Source organism: Gadus chalcogrammus, chromosome 9 (assembly GCF_026213295.1).
Source record: "Gadus chalcogrammus isolate NIFS_2021 chromosome 9, NIFS_Gcha_1.0, whole genome shotgun sequence".
Taxonomy (NCBI): domain Eukaryota; kingdom Metazoa; phylum Chordata; class Actinopteri; order Gadiformes; family Gadidae; genus Gadus; species Gadus chalcogrammus.
Genome location: NC_079420.1, coordinates 13,181,823 through 13,196,691, shown reverse-complemented (window position 1 = coordinate 13,196,691; position 14,869 = coordinate 13,181,823). Strand labels below are relative to the sequence as shown.

Below are 14,869 nucleotides of genomic sequence, written 5' to 3'. Positions count from 1 at the left end.
CTTTTTTCGACGCTTTTCGTCACAGTCGCCACCTAGCTGCCCTAGTCGAGTTTTTCAACCTACATTGTTCTCGGCAAATTTCAATAAACATAATTAATAAAAGAGAGAGAGAGAGAGAGAGAGAGAGAGAGAGAGAGAGAGAGAGAGAGAGAGAGAGAGAGAGAGAGAGAGAGAGAGAGAGAGAGAGAGAGAGAGAGAGAGAGAGAGAGAGAGAGAGAGAGAGAGAGAGAGAGAGAGAGAGAGAGAGAGAGAGAGAGCTTTTATTATGTGATTTTATCAGGTCCAATTAGACACCTGTGAGCTCCACTAAACCACGTGATTTGTATTGACCTATAGGAAAATGTCTACTTATCAACAACAAAATCAATTTACACACGTGGAAGGTCCAAACTATCAAACAGTGGATAAGGTAACATAAATAATTAGGCTTTATACATTTTCTCAAATCACGAATGGAAGGATTGAGTTAACAAGTAGCCTAGTAGCCTATTTTAAATTGGTGAATTATGTTTGACTTGAACAAAGAGTGGTCCATCTCCTTTGCCGGGTGTGGGTTCATGGGGATTTATTATGTTGGGGCCGCCAGTTGTATTGTCGAACGATTTCCTCAGTTTTTTGAAGGTGCGTCCAAAATCTACGGGGCGTCTGCAGGTGCTTTGATGGCAATGATTCTTACCATCGGAACCCCCCTAGGTGAGTGGTTTTCTTTCCTTGCCGGATAAGTCCAGTGACGACATTTTAACGTGAATACATTCTGGCACTCCATAGGCGATGTATACAAGCTATAATTCATTCTCATTGCAGTTTATTAAAGTATTATTCTTTACAGTTTAATGAGGTTAGGAAGCTTTCCCTTTCAATATATTTAGTTCGCAACACCGCCCCCATCAGTTAAGAGAAAGACAAACATGTTCAATTTCGAAGGCAAATGTTTTAACATTATAGTGGCATTATTTACACGGGGTTTCATGCAATAAACTAACGATTACGCAAACAATAAGAATACAAATATAAATCAAACTTTGTTTCATTAACTGTTTGAATTAAATTAAATGTGACAGTGATGCAACAAACGTGTATAAATTGGCAACAATGGAAAATGTTCACTTCTTCCCAAGAAGATCATTTATGCGATAGTTTAAATAGTCCCCTGCCGTAACAGCGGGGTACTTGGTCGAGCCGTCGCAGCAGGTGATGAGGTAGTCGTCGTCTGGCGCTACAAAGAAAGCCAGAGATTGACGAGTATTGTAGTCACCGGCAGGGGGAAGCAGAACCCGGTGGATCTGAAAGACGAGTTATCAAAAGGTTTTAAAATGGCTTGAAAAGGAATATTTATCAATGAAACACACATGTCAGTCAATACTTACATGCTTGAGGTCGAAAGTAGGTCTAATTGAAAGAAATGGGGCTTGTGTGGATTTGTTTGGCAATACATACTCTCTTCTTTTTTCTTATGACAGATATAGCAGACATCTTCCAGATTAATCTTGTATAGCGTGACACTGTCTCTTGTGAAAGTGTAAACTTATTTTGTAAACTTTAATAGTCTAATGGTTCCTTGAAAGAAAAGTAATCTAAATTTGCCATATAGATGCCGTGGTTTTATATAGGTGGCGTGCAGCTGCTCGCCAACCAGCAAAATGAAAATTGGGAATTCAAACAAAACTGAATTTTAAATGTTAAAGACAAACTCACAGCCGAGATGAAGTGGTCGCTGGTCCAACGCTGCATCAAATCAGCGATATTGATCAGGACCGTTCCTGGTATGCAGGGTGCTGGGATGTACTCACCTGAAGGACTCAGAACCTGTAGGAAAACGGATCAAGGCTGAAAACAAATTTTACCCTCCAAAAAAAACACATACAAATCTAGATATGAAATTCTATTTTTGTAATTACAACTTTTCATATCTTTTTCTGACAGTGTTGAATTGATGATGAATGTCTGTGACTTTGAGCCCTCCAAATTATTTTACGTCAATCATGTGTTTGCTTCGTAACACAAATGATACAAACCTTGTTAATCAGCTGGCCCAGTGCAGGGTTGTGTGTAGGTGTATGTTTGTGTAAAATTGTTGCTTGTTTCTTTCAGTTTTCCTCTTGTTAACAATAGCGATTCTGCCCTTGGCTATTTGACAAAACTGTTAGATGGGCATTACCCCATTCGGGTGGTGAGGTGATGGATGGTGTACCTGCAGGCCTCCAGCTTGGCCTTGGAAGACCAGGGTGATGCTGCCGTAGTCTGAGTGTTCCCCACAGCGTAGCTGGCCCTCCTTCACCAGCTCACTGTTGACTGGTGGGTAATATAGAGAGCGCAGGGTGCTCCTGTTCTTCTCACCTGCGACAGTACAAACCCAGACTGCTCATCCATCCCACCCATCGTACACCATTTTTGTTTGGGAAAGCTAGGAACACGCTGTAGTTATTTTTTCATTTTCTGGATAAATGAATGTGCCTCTGTTTTTGAGCAGACTTCTACAGAAGCCATGAGCTACGGAAGCTTAGGGCTGCCAATGTGCATTAGTATCTTATCTGAAGCAGTTAATATTTAGTTTATAAAGCCCGCTCTGAAGCTCAGCAGTATTATGGGCTTACCTGAGCTAGCTACAGAAATGTCTTTGGATGCCAAAACAAAGTGGTCCTCAGAAGTCAAGCTGATTTTGATAACGTTAATCTTGACATTCATGTGAAGGAAAGTGTGTGTGTGTTGGTAGATATGCTACGCTGAGCAGAGATGGTCTTCTGGGACAAGGAGCCAACTGAGAAAGCATTTTCAATGATATGAGATATGAGATATGCTATGCTGATCAGAGATGGAAGCATTATCAATGATTGTAAGAATAGAGATTCCAAAATAACTTTCAGTCTCTGAATTTTGTCCAGAAGAATGCCGTCTGGAATAAAGTAGTAGTATGGGGTTTGTACATCCGAATGCATGATTTGTTGAGAGTAGTTGTAGTAATCTAAAAAAACGAATCTAATAAACGTAAATACACCGTATCCTAGGCTAATGAAAACTTGTTTTTCCACATCTCGCATGAGAAACACTGTGGGAGTTCCAACACAACTCTGTCACCACATAAACTAAACAATGACCAAAACATGGATGAGCAGCACCCAAAAACAGCGCTGCATGAGGCTGTTTGAAAGTACTAGCACCTGTTTGATTCCAATTCAAGCACCGGCTTTATCTGCTGGCTGAGGTTTAAAGACGAGACCGATGAAGAAGTAATTATTGCAGAGATCTCAATCAGGTCTGAAGCGGAAATATTTGTCGCTTTTGTCTGTGCCATAAAAGTCACTATTTGTGGCAAGAACAAGTAACAGATGCCCCGTTCATTTGTAACCTCGCTACTCCAGTCTAAACCTCACACGCTCGCATTGGAATACTTTAATTATTATTTTGACATCTCACCTCCTATGTGGCGGTGAGCATGGAGGAAAACCTCTGGCTCCAGACCCAGACTGATGGCCATCACCCTCAGCACACGCAGAGACAGCTCCCGACACCGCTGGTAGAAAGAGAGCTGTCTGTCCTCGAACGCAGGCGAGGGCCAATGCTAGGCGGGTAGAGGAGAGTCCACACCATTAGTAGGGACTTCTGGATATTGTCACCAATGTATTGTTTGAGGCCTTCCTGTGACTTTGTAGATGTTAGGTGCTTACTATATCATTACAGAAAGTCTCCACGTTGAATGCTTCTTTTAAATCTCCCGGACGATCTGGATTCAAGCTGTCATAATTGTATGTTAGAACATTCGTAATACAATTGAAAGAATCACAGTCCAGTAGGCTTGAGTTGTAGTAAGTATCCCCCCACCTTTCAGTCTCTGAAGAGATCCAGCCATGGTAACGACAATTAGAAAAAGTCTCGCTGCGGAAAGGAAACTTCAACTCCACTGGTTGGAGAAAAAACGTCTTGGAGATGTCCATAACTTGTTCAACCTTAAAACACAAAAAGCCATGCATTTAGTGAGGCCGCCCAGCCGACCGCCCGTTGAAGTAGTTTCCTAATTCGTATATGCTGACTTCACTTTAGAAATACAATCTGGGATCATGGGGGGTTGTGGTATTTATTCTATGACATGTATTAACTAGCAAGATTTTTTTTCTTGACCATGTTAGTTAGGTAACGTTAACTCTAACAATAGCTGTAGCGATAGCTGATAGTGATAACCATTTAATTTATTTACGCAATAAAAATAAAATAATCCGAGGCCTAACATGCAATCCCCCGAGGCCTCAGATGGGAGTGGCCCAGCGGCTCTCAAGGAGAAGTCCAATGCATTGTCCAAACCGAGGACTTCTTATACTGTGGCACACAGGGCTCAGGAGGCTGAGAACAACTCTGCTCCCCAATACAACACAATAGTATTGGTTAACCAGATGGTGGTAAGCTATCGAGATCACCTCCTCAGGTTGTCATAAAGGGGGACATAGCCGTGCCTTATCAATAAGAGCCTTTGACCCTTGACCCATGTGATGGAAAAATCCATATGTTGTTTCCTTTTAGTCATCTAAAGCTTTGTTTCCTGTTTCTTGTATTGTCTAGCCACTCTACCTTTCCTCAGTGTCATCTAAATGTTAACCTTTGTGCTTGGGTAAACCGGTCCCAGGAGAGGGCATCCCCTCCTCACGCGTTCTTCTGGATTTGGGCTTTAAGAAGCTATCCTATGCAGCTTCTTAAAGCTGTATAGGACAGCTTCTTAAGCTTTAAGAAGCTGTCCTATACAGTGTATGAACCAGCGTTTCTATCAGGCCCCGGTATTGGCCTCAGGGAGGTTCAAATGTATTCATGGAGCTTGATGGTTTTGTCAGGCATTTGTTTGAGCGGTACATTTAAATTGTTTTTGGAATGAATTAAAAAACATGCATAGTATGACTTTGAGCTGTAAAAAAAACGGTTCGATAAAATAATTTCATTCATTTATTAACATTGGCCTTTTTTTTTAATCGTGTGATTATGGGAAATTATTATAATTACACAACAATGATAAGTAGCAAGGAAAGGAGACAGTAAATTACTCAGTGTATGGTCAATATTAATCCCGCAATAGATTTATTTCACTCCACATTTCACAACCCAGCATTCTGAAATAACCCAATGCATGTCACATTTAACCCAGCAGTAGAGTTCATTACACTCTAGGTTGTGTCAAATGACCCATGATTCTGGGTCAAATGGTAAAACACAGTACTTATTTATTTTGGTTTCTATCTTTTTTCTTTTGCAAAACAGAAAAGGCTCCTTGAAAGGAGAACAGATTGCTTCCAGATTAGTCTTGATGTAAAAGCTAGACATCTGGCGATTTTTAACACTCTTAATTTGCTTAGTATCACACACTTTATCAATGATATTCCAAATAAACAGCTTTTAATTTCGAGCTGTGATGCACTTTTCCTGCTGATATTTAGGGATCAACTACTAAGTAAATGCAGCAATATATAAATTACAGGTCGAAGAATAGAACGATTATAATGTGATCACATACACTCCTTTCTTTAATTTATTTTTTCACAGCCGCACAAATAATAAAAAAAAGAATCTATATTTTTGCAAAAACCACCATAACATAGATACAGAATACTCTATTGAGCAAATCCTTTTCGTGTCATAGAGAACTCTGTTTCCGCCAGACGAACAGGCTAATACACTCTGTTTATGAAGTTAAAAATCACTTTAAGATTATAAATAATAGCCCCTTTTTACATGTTTTGAGCTTATTTCTAATGTATGTTGTGATAATGTTGCATATTTTTGCTTTCTTTTCAATAGTTCCCTCAATTTGTATGAAATATCCGTGACAAAGTTTGTGATGCTCAGCAAAATATTTTCCGAGGCTTGCGCTTACCTCTTCTGGTGTAATCCCAGTGTTCTTCAGATAAACAAAACCAATTTCTGTAAATGAGGATTTTAATCGCCTGCCCAAGTCGACAAGGTGCTCGTCTAAAACACTATTTTCTCCCAGGTTGTACAGACTAAAATCGATAACTGGTATGTTCATTTTGGATTTGTCGAGTTTCTGCAAGCTATTCGACCGAGGGTTAGGATCCAACTGCAGATCTACCTCCTGAGTCCTTTTTATCTGAAGGGCTGCAGAGCCAATGGGTGGAGCTTGCCTAGTCCAGCTCCGCCTCTAGGTCCAGCTGCACCCCCGGCTGAGGTCCAGCCCCGCCCCAACTCAAACTTGTTAGCGCATGTTCGAGTAGCATCTATGAAGCCACGGTTCCGTTCTACCTAACCATAACCCTAACCTTAACCCATAACGCTAACCACTAAACCTACCAATAACCCTACCCTGACCACTAAACCTACAAATAACCCTCCTCTGACCCCTAAATCTAACCATAACCCTCCCCTGACCCCTAAACCTACAAATAACCCTACCCTAACCCCTTAAATCTAACCATAACCCTGATCCCTTAACCTAACCATAACCCTTACCCCTTAACCTAACCTTACCCCTTAACCTAAACCTAACCATAACCATTACCCCTTAACCTAACCATAACCCTTACCCCTAAACCTAAACCTAACCATTACCCTGACCCCTAAATCTAACCATAACCCTTACCCCTTAACCTAACCATAACCCTTACCCTTTACCCTAAACCTAACCATAACCATTACCCCTTAACCTAACCATAACCCTTACCCCTTAACCTAACCATCAACCGGACCCCTAAACCTAACCATAACCCTTACCCCTTAACCTAACCATAACCCTTACCCCTTAACCTAACCATAACCCTTACCCCTTAACCTAACCATAACCCTTACCCCTTAACCTAACCATCAACCGGACCCCTAAACCTAACCATAACCATTACCCCTTAACCTAACCATAACCCTTACCCCTTAACCTAACCATAACCCTTACCCCTTAACCTAACCATAACCCTTACCCCTTAACCTAACCATAACCCTTACCCCTTAACCTAACCATCAACCGGACCCCTAAACCTAACCATAGCCGTTAGTGGATTGATGGGCCAGTGTAAAACCTGATCAGCTGGACTCGGTCCAGAGAGGTGCACCAAGCTCCAGTTGACCATGACCCCCCTTTTCAGGCCACAGAGGACAGGTCTTGTATGTGACGTCACGCTCCCTGCGACTGGCGTGGACAAGACCGACAATCTCCCCATCGGCATAACTGAAACTCTCCACATGCCTCAACTTATAATGGTTTTCACCTCTTTCGTTATCCTCCCCTTGGAAAAAACCTAACATTATCAAACTTCTTCATGAAAATGTTTAGTTTTCTTTGCATGAAAAATTATCATTTAAATCCACAAATATGTGTAATCCAGGGACTATATAGAATGGAGCCAGAAAATAATTACTTTCTCTCTGTTGAAAACCATTCATATTTACGATCTCATAGGTCCCATGGGGGTCTACCGGAATAGGCAGACTTACAAGCTCTTTTGGGTTAGTCGTAGGATCAGGAAGAATAAGGTGTGCCACTTTTGCTACAGCAAAGTCACGAAAAAGCAATATACAACCTCTTGCTACAAGAGTTACTTTTCAAAGCAAGTAGGCTACTGTTTTTGTGAATGAGCGATGAAATGCGCCACAAATGGACAGATGGCTTGACCTAATTTAGCCTTGTCCTATGTCCTTTGCACCAAAATATCGTCTGCATTCATTTAATTCAATAATATTTGAGTTTTACTTTTTAATCGAAGTGTAAAATAGTGACGTAAGCCTACAGCGCCATGATTTCATATTATTTAAAAAAAGCTCATGATATTCAGTTGCATGTCTGCCACAAACTTAACTGCCTCCCTCAAGTTCCCTTATAATAATAATAATAATAATAATAATAATAATAATAATAATAATACATTTAATTTAGAGGCGCCTTTCAAGACACCCAAGGTCACCGTACAGAGCATAGTCATCATACATTTTTAAAAAAAACAAGACATTGTGGAAAAAATAAATAAATAAACATAAGCAATAAGAAATAAATAAAACAAAAACAAGACAAAACAAAAAAACAATCAAAACAGTGATCAGTTAGACGTTGTGTGCGAGTTTGAACAGGTGAGTTTTGAGTTGTGACTTGAAGGTTGTAATGGTGTCTGACTGTTTTATGTGTGGGGGGGGAGGGAGTTCCAGAGCCTGGGTGCTGAACAGCTGAATGACCGGGCACCCAATGTAGTGAGTCGTGATGTGGGGATACATAGTAGTCCAGCAGAGGTTGAGCGGGAGGGAGTGTATTCTTGGAGGAGGTCGCAGAGATAACTGGGGGCTAGGTTGTGGAGAGCTTTGTAGGTGAGGAGTAGGGTTTTGTATTGGATACGGTAGTGTACTGGGAGCCAGTGAAGTTGAATGAGGACAGGGGTGATGTGGTCAGATGATTTGGTGCGGGTGATGATCCGGGCGGCTGAGTTCTGAATGATCTGCAGTCTGTTGATGAGTTTGGTGGGGAGTCCGGTTAGGAGGGCGTTGCAGTAGTCTATGCGTGATGTGACAAATGAGTGAACTAGGATTTCAGTGCTGGATTGGGTCAGTGATGGGCGGAGTCTGGCGATGTTGCGGAGGTGGAAGAATGCAGTCCGGGTGATGTTGTGAATATGGGGTGCGAATGAGAGGGTGTTGTCCAGGATGACGCCGAGGCTCTTGACTTTGGAGGAGAGTGGGAATCCATCGATAATTATGAGTGGAGCTGGGGTGTGTTGTGATTTAGTGAGGGTGGATTTGGATCCGATGAGCAGGGCCTCGGTCTTGTTTCCATTGAGTTTCAGGAAGTTCCTGCTCAACCAGCTCCGGATCTCTTCCAGGCATGTGATGAGGGTCCCTTATGTGTCCGTCATCTTATGTGTTGGGCTCCACAGAGATGAGCTGTGTGGACCTGATGTCCATGACCCGGGATGCCAGGAAACATAAACTGGGCCCCTTGCACCCGGCGTTCAACATGCAGCAGCTGGTGCGTGACTCCCTGATGGCGAGCCTGCCCGCCGACGCCCACCTGCGTGCCTCGGGGAGGCTGTGTGTGTCTCTGACCCGCGTGTCTGACGGGAAGAACGTCATCGCCTCAGAGTTCGACACCAGAGAAGAACTCATCCAGGTACACCCACCAGAAGATGCCATCTCACTTGGTTTATAGTTACACGTGGACTATATCCTCCTAATGAACAATATTAATGCGTCTTTTCATTTTGCTTCTCAGGCGGTGTTATGCAGTTGTTTCATCCCCTTCTACTGCGGGCTCATCCCACCCACGTATCGGGGAGTGGTGAGAAGACAGGAATTGATAGCAGTCGTGTTAAATGCTCATTGGCTCCTGCATACGTGTCTTTCTCCTGGTGTGTTGATCCCTGGGTTGTGATCCTCAGCGCTACGTGGACGGAGCCGTCAGCGACAACCTGCCCAACTGTCACCGGAGGAACACCGTCACCTTCTCCGCCTTCGCCGGCGAGAGCGATGTGTGCCCCCGCTCGGCCTTCAGGCTCCACGAGGTGCGCTTCAACAACGTCAGCATCCACGTCAACTCACAGAACTGCTACCGGGTCGCCAGCAGCTTCTTCCCCCCCGATCCGGAGGTCAGATCCCCCCCCCCCCCCCCCCACACACACACACACACACACACACCCTCTCCTACCGTTCCCTTCCCTATCAGAGGGTTTGGAACATGTGATCTGATGGTCCAGAATATATCAAATACTTGGCACTAAAAAGACATATGTACATTTTGGAGGATATGTGGTGTGTCAGGAGGATCCACGCCTCACAGTGCTTCTGAAGCCGCTGTTCCTGTGATCTGATGTCCCATTAAAAGTATGGTCAAGGAGTCCCCCCAATGCCACCCACCTGAGGTAGAGAACCGGGATCAATGTGTCTTTTGTTTTGCAGGGCATGGCTGAGATCTGTGACAATGGATACTTGGACGCCCTGCGCTTCCTTCAAGACAACGGTAGCTCTCAAGTTGACCTTGAATTGCTCAATTAGCTTGAGTCAGGTTTAGGTGTGATTGAGTAAGGGTTAACTTTTGGTGTGTTTTTTGTGTTTGGTAGAAAACTGATGGCAGCCGAGATGGTAGAACCCATTGTTGCCAGTCCTGCAGCGTTCCTTTTGATGCTCATGACCAAACATCATTCCCCATTGCAGGCCTGGTCCCCAGCGAGGCTCCTCTGGCTGGTCTGGCAGTCAGCACACCGTGTTGTGATCTGGGGAACCCCTCCACCCCGGAGACCGGTCCCAGTGAGGGGCCAGAGCTGAGCTCCCGTAAGGAGGGCCACTCGTGGCTGAGGCCGCAGCTCATAGAGAACCTGCCTCTGGACATCAAGCGGGGTAAGATGGGGGGGGTCTGCGAATACCGTTTGTTTTGTTCCAGGCCTGTGGAAATGAAAGGAGCTCCACAGCAGTTGATTCAGAAGCACTATGAGTTGATCCTCCTGACCCACAACATATCCTCCAAAATGTACATGGATCTTTTTAGTGTTAAGTATTTGGTATATTTTGTACCCTACAGAGTCTCAGGAATCTTTACAAGAGGATAATTTCTTCAGGAGAGGACAATTGATTTAAAACAAGTATGGCTGTGAGAAATACAGCAGCAGGTTGTTAGTTTTTATTTTGCAGAGCAGTTTTGGATAGTTATTATTTGTCCTACAATGTCTGAAGAGAAAACACAATGAGAAAGACTACATGCCACAAAATGTATTCAAATCAGAATTATTTTTTAAATTTGCAGTGGTAAAGTTCATCTTATATTCAGTCAAACATCCAAATGTTGCCCTGAATAGACACCATCTTCATGTAACCCAGAGTAGAAATCTGATGGTAAGCAACGTTTATAATTTTGCTGCCAAATTTGTTGGGAAACATCATTGCTATTGCACAATGAAATGCCATGCCAAAGCCATCGCTCTATTTGGCAATGAATAGATATGCTTTAGTATTCATTATTTGTTCTGTTATTGCTTTGCACAGAATCTTTTCAACCTAAACGAGATTGTGGGTTTAAAAACAAGATGGGGAATGTACAATGCTACCGATTGTAATCCCTTAACCTTGAACCTTGTGTGTGTCCCAGCGCTGTGTGAGGGGTGTAGGGAGAAGCATGCCCGTGGCAGCATGTTGTCCCAGGTGAGGGAGCGGGTGCATGGCAACATAGCCTCCTACCTTCGCATCCCCTACGCTCTGCCTATGGACTCGGCCCTCATGCTGGTCAACAGGTAGGCCCTTTCCTAGTAAACACTGCTGGTTCATGACGCCTTGTCGGTTTGACTTGGATTTAGACTTAGACTTGGCTTTATTGATCCTTTTAGGATGACTCCCTCAAGGAAATTGAATTTTGAGTTTGTCTCCCCAGCACACGCTCGCTCTCGTATGGGAAGACGAACGGCAATGACACAGCCAAGCACCATGTAGGAAATCACTAAAACAAGGTGGGGGTCAGAGACGGGGCTTTGGCAGGGCGAAGGGCTCCTCAATAGCAGTGCAGGGGAAGGGACAGGTCTCTGGAAGGGAGGGGGGCGAGGGCAGGGAGAAGGTGACATCAACTCACAGTGAGGGTCAAAGACAAGGCTCTGGCCGAGGAGGGGATAATAACAGAATGAGGCAATCCATATCTAACGGATCAGCAGTTTAAACTTTATTACATACCTCTTCACCTGCCACCGTTAAGAGAATCACTTCCAAACCTGTTGGCCATCTCCCCACAAGGCAGAACCCGAGCAATAATCGCACAGCCGTCACAAATCTCAAAAATCAACGTCAGTAGGAACAAAATCCGGAAATGAGGAGCATTAAAGGAGATATATTATACCACCAGGTGTGAGTGTGATGAGCCTTAGAAGCCGTTTCCAAAATCTGCCCTGTATGACATCACTAGTGGGCGTGTCCACCTAGATCTGTGCTGGATGGATGAGCAATGTTTACTTCAGTCCACTGGGCAGGCTGGTAGACTGATCTATCCAGGACAGATCTAGTTGGACACGCCCGCTAGTGATGTCATACGGGGCAGATTTTCGAGACGGCTGGTAAGGCTAATCACACTCACACCTGGTGGTATAATATGTCCCCTTTTTAATTAGCGTTAAAGCAAAATGAACGCCTTAGGGTTCCCAGATTCATGGTGAGCGTAAACGAATGCACTGCTGCATCAATGAAAGTGTGTTGCAGAGTAGCGGACTGGATCCCAGAGCTGCCCCGGGGACCGGGCTGGCTGTATGGAACGGCAGGGCGTCGCCACAGCCCAGCGGAGAGCGGGGAGCAGGGTGACCCCCTCACGTAGGTCTTTACCCTTTGACCTTATACCTGTTGCAAAGCAGTTGCATCATTTTGCATCATTTTTTTTCTCTTGTCGGTTTGGCTGTTGCCTAGCCTGACATCGCCACCATTTAACCAAAGTGCATTAATCCGGAACAGGTCAGCTCCATATTCATTACAAGCACCAATAAGCACAATAAACCATAACTGCCCAATATTTGATAAACGGTTGTGATTTGCCCGACGCAGGCCAGTATACTGGAAATCTGTGGAGTGGAGGGGGAATATACCAGAGCAAATTAAATATTAGCTCTCAGATTCGTCTGATTCCCCGGCTAGGTGATGCCGCGATGTAACGCCATTTGTACCCTGGAGAAAATAAGATAAATCAAATATCGAATCTTTAAAAAATGATAAATTGGTTAAATGGAATTGAATAATGTTTAAATTTATGGAATAAATGATTAATTCATATTTTTGTCTTGTAAAATATTTCACTAAATATTTATCCATTTATCAATTGTTGCTATTCTATAAACCTTTTTATCACATTGACGATTCTCGATATGTAAATGCAGCCTGTCAATCAAACACCAGCAGGGTTGGACATAGACAAGAGCAGCCGATCAGTAGACCACACACCATACATACCATACATACTAACCATGACCAGCACAGTCGACTGTCTTTGCACTTGCACATGCTCTCGGTAGTGGCTTCTGCAGCATGTTCAGTATCAACCCAGCGAGCATGTTTGCTCCTGGGTAGTGCCCGACCCGGTGGTTCAGGAGCATAAACCATCCACTGCTTTGGTTTATGTCCAACATCATTTATCCAAAACATCCAAAACATTTTACACAATCAATAAATGTAAACATTTATTCATTCAGTTTAGACATTTATTATATTTAATTTGATCAATTGAAACATCTATTCAATGTCTATATTTTACTTGATTAAACTTAATTCTCACATGCTTTCCATAGTGTGTAATAGAAAGATGCAGACTTTATAAAGGGGAGCTTGGACTTTATAACAATTTCTCTGTGTGTACGTGGCAGTATTTACATTGGATTATGAAATCAATGCCTAACAAGCATAATGGCCGTATACATGACTTGATACCAAGATAGATTATAAGAAGCCTGGAGGACGCCATGCTGCAGTGCTTACACATTCCAGTGGCTAATTTTACTGGTCACTGGAATAGAATGTGTCAACGTCCACCTTCGTCACCCGAGATACCTCTACAAGGAGGAACCTCTTTGGACATGCAATTAATCTTGATAGTAAACAGTATTTTCTTACTCGTCAGTTAAAAAAATTCAACTCCATCAACATAAGGAATAGGATCATGTAGATTGTCGTTCATAAAAATGAAACAGTTAAACAAGTGGTCAATAGATTCTTAACAGATACAAAATGAATAGCTGCAGCTGATTTACAGCTGTGCACTCTAAATAAGGACGTTGATGGTTAAGATCTATCCTTTCCCGACAACATCAAATTCTGACTGTTGACCTGATAAAAATGATCTGTGTATCCTAGATTGTGAATGATTAACTACATAACATGCTATTAAAAGTCTCCCTAATCTAAGAGATAAACGTATCGCTTCAACATTTGACGATGTGTCAAATGGCAAGCTCCCAAATTGGTTGTGCTTACTTGGGGAGGAATCCCTTAAGAGACGGGTTGATGCCGGCTGCCAGGGGCAGATGGCATCAAGGAACATTGGCCTTTATCTGATTGGGTTGAACTTGTCACCATTGTAGTGCCCTTTACCAGCCAACCAACAGCGCCGCTATAGCCCTACTACCCAATGAGTCGATGGCCAGCAGTCTTCTATACCCCCCCCCAGTAAGATCCAGTCTCCCTCTCAGAGGTCTGCCCTCTCCTTCCTCCAGGGACACGCCTCCACCCAGGGACACCAGCTGGCCCTCTGAACTGATCGCCCTCAACCAGAGTGGGGAAGAGTTTGTTTGCCCTTTGACCCCGGAGGCCACTCCCATTCCCGCCAATAACAACACCCTCAGCTGGGACATCTCGGCAGAGCTCCACCAGCTCTCCCTGACGCCCCCGCCGACACCCCCCCTCGGCCCGGCAGACCACCAGGGGGCTGGGTGGGGCTCAGGCCTGGGCCGTGCCGTGGGCTGGTTCCGACAGATGGGGTCTGAGAAGGGGTCGGCCCCCAGGCAGTCAGACATGGGGGGTGGGCCCCCGGACATGGGACCAGAGGATATGAATGAATAAGTAATGTGTGAATAAATAAAGTTCTTATGCTGGTCCAAATGGTCCTGTGGTCCATTTTGTCTAATTATTATTTAAATCCCACATCAAATACTTTCTTTTATTACTTATTTCCAAAATGTCTCCAGTGTCCAGAAAGGCAGATATTACTAACTTTATGATAAAAATGATTCTTTTTAAAAAGTTTGCTTTTTAAAGAAAATCTAAAAGTATTTTTCAAACTTAATACATTTAACCTCTGCTGTTTATTTACACTTCATTCCTTATCTTCTCAATAAAGGCTTTCCAGTTAACATTAATAGACGGTGCTTTTATGGTTTTAGATAAGTAAATCAAAACAGGCAGGGAGATACCTGGCTGTAGATAAGATGCAGCTCATGCCAGGAAGAGATGCCAT

The 14,869-nt window shown here is 43.5% G+C and overlaps 2 protein-coding genes across 8 annotated transcripts; one reads left to right on the top strand and one right to left on the bottom strand.

Annotated features, from left to right (window-relative positions):
- Positions 1-300: 300 nt before the first annotated feature.
- LOC130389689 (patatin-like phospholipase domain-containing protein 2) lies at positions 301-14,514 on the top strand. Of its 7 annotated transcripts, XM_056599591.1 has the most exons (10): positions 301-409; positions 612-693; positions 8,844-9,076; positions 9,179-9,244; positions 9,345-9,551; positions 9,862-9,922; positions 10,117-10,299; positions 11,045-11,186; positions 12,136-12,243; positions 14,130-14,514. In XM_056599591.1, exons 1-10 carry the CDS (start codon positions 341-343, stop codon positions 14,473-14,475), a joined length of 1,497 nt encoding a protein of 498 aa, XP_056455566.1. In that variant the 5' UTR covers positions 301-340; the 3' UTR covers positions 14,476-14,514. The 7 variants fall into 7 exon arrangements, with proteins under 7 accessions (XP_056455566.1, XP_056455569.1, XP_056455567.1 ...); XM_056599594.1 differs by having other exon boundaries at positions 382-693; XM_056599592.1 differs by lacking the exon at positions 301-409 and having other exon boundaries at positions 416-693; positions 9,345-9,467.
- On the bottom strand, positions 523-6,045 carry LOC130389717 (uncharacterized). Its single transcript, XM_056599647.1, has 7 exons — positions 5,852-6,045; positions 3,820-3,944; positions 3,666-3,732; positions 3,415-3,559; positions 2,192-2,337; positions 1,696-1,806; positions 523-1,283 (listed from the first exon to the last, which is right to left on the bottom strand). The coding sequence occupies exons 1-7, from the start codon at positions 6,002-6,004 to the stop codon at positions 1,104-1,106; spliced, it is 927 nt and encodes a 308-aa protein (XP_056455622.1). The 5' UTR covers positions 6,005-6,045; the 3' UTR covers positions 523-1,103.
- Positions 14,515-14,869: the final 355 nt, after the last annotated feature.

Coding starts and splice junctions, on each gene's coding strand:
- LOC130389689 (XM_056599594.1), top strand. CDS start 507: ATGTTTGACTTGAACAAAGAGTGGTCCATCTCCTTTGCCGGGTGTGGG. Junction 9,923..10,116: donor GCGCTTCCTTCAAGACAACG/GTAGCTCTCAAG, acceptor TCCCCATTGCAG/GCCTGGTCCCCAGCGAGGCT. Junction 11,187..12,135: donor GCCCTCATGCTGGTCAACAG/GTAGGCCCTTTC, acceptor AGTGTGTTGCAG/AGTAGCGGACTGGATCCCAG.
- LOC130389717 (XM_056599647.1), bottom strand. CDS start 6,004: ATGAACATACCAGTTATCGATTTTAGTCTGTACAACCTGGGAGAAAAT. Junction 3,945..5,851: donor CTGGGATTACACCAGAAGAG/GTAAGCGCAAGC, acceptor TTGTGTTTTAAG/GTTGAACAAGTTATGGACAT. Junction 3,733..3,819: donor ATCTCTTCAGAGACTGAAAG/GTGGGGGGATAC, acceptor CAATTATGACAG/CTTGAATCCAGATCGTCCGG.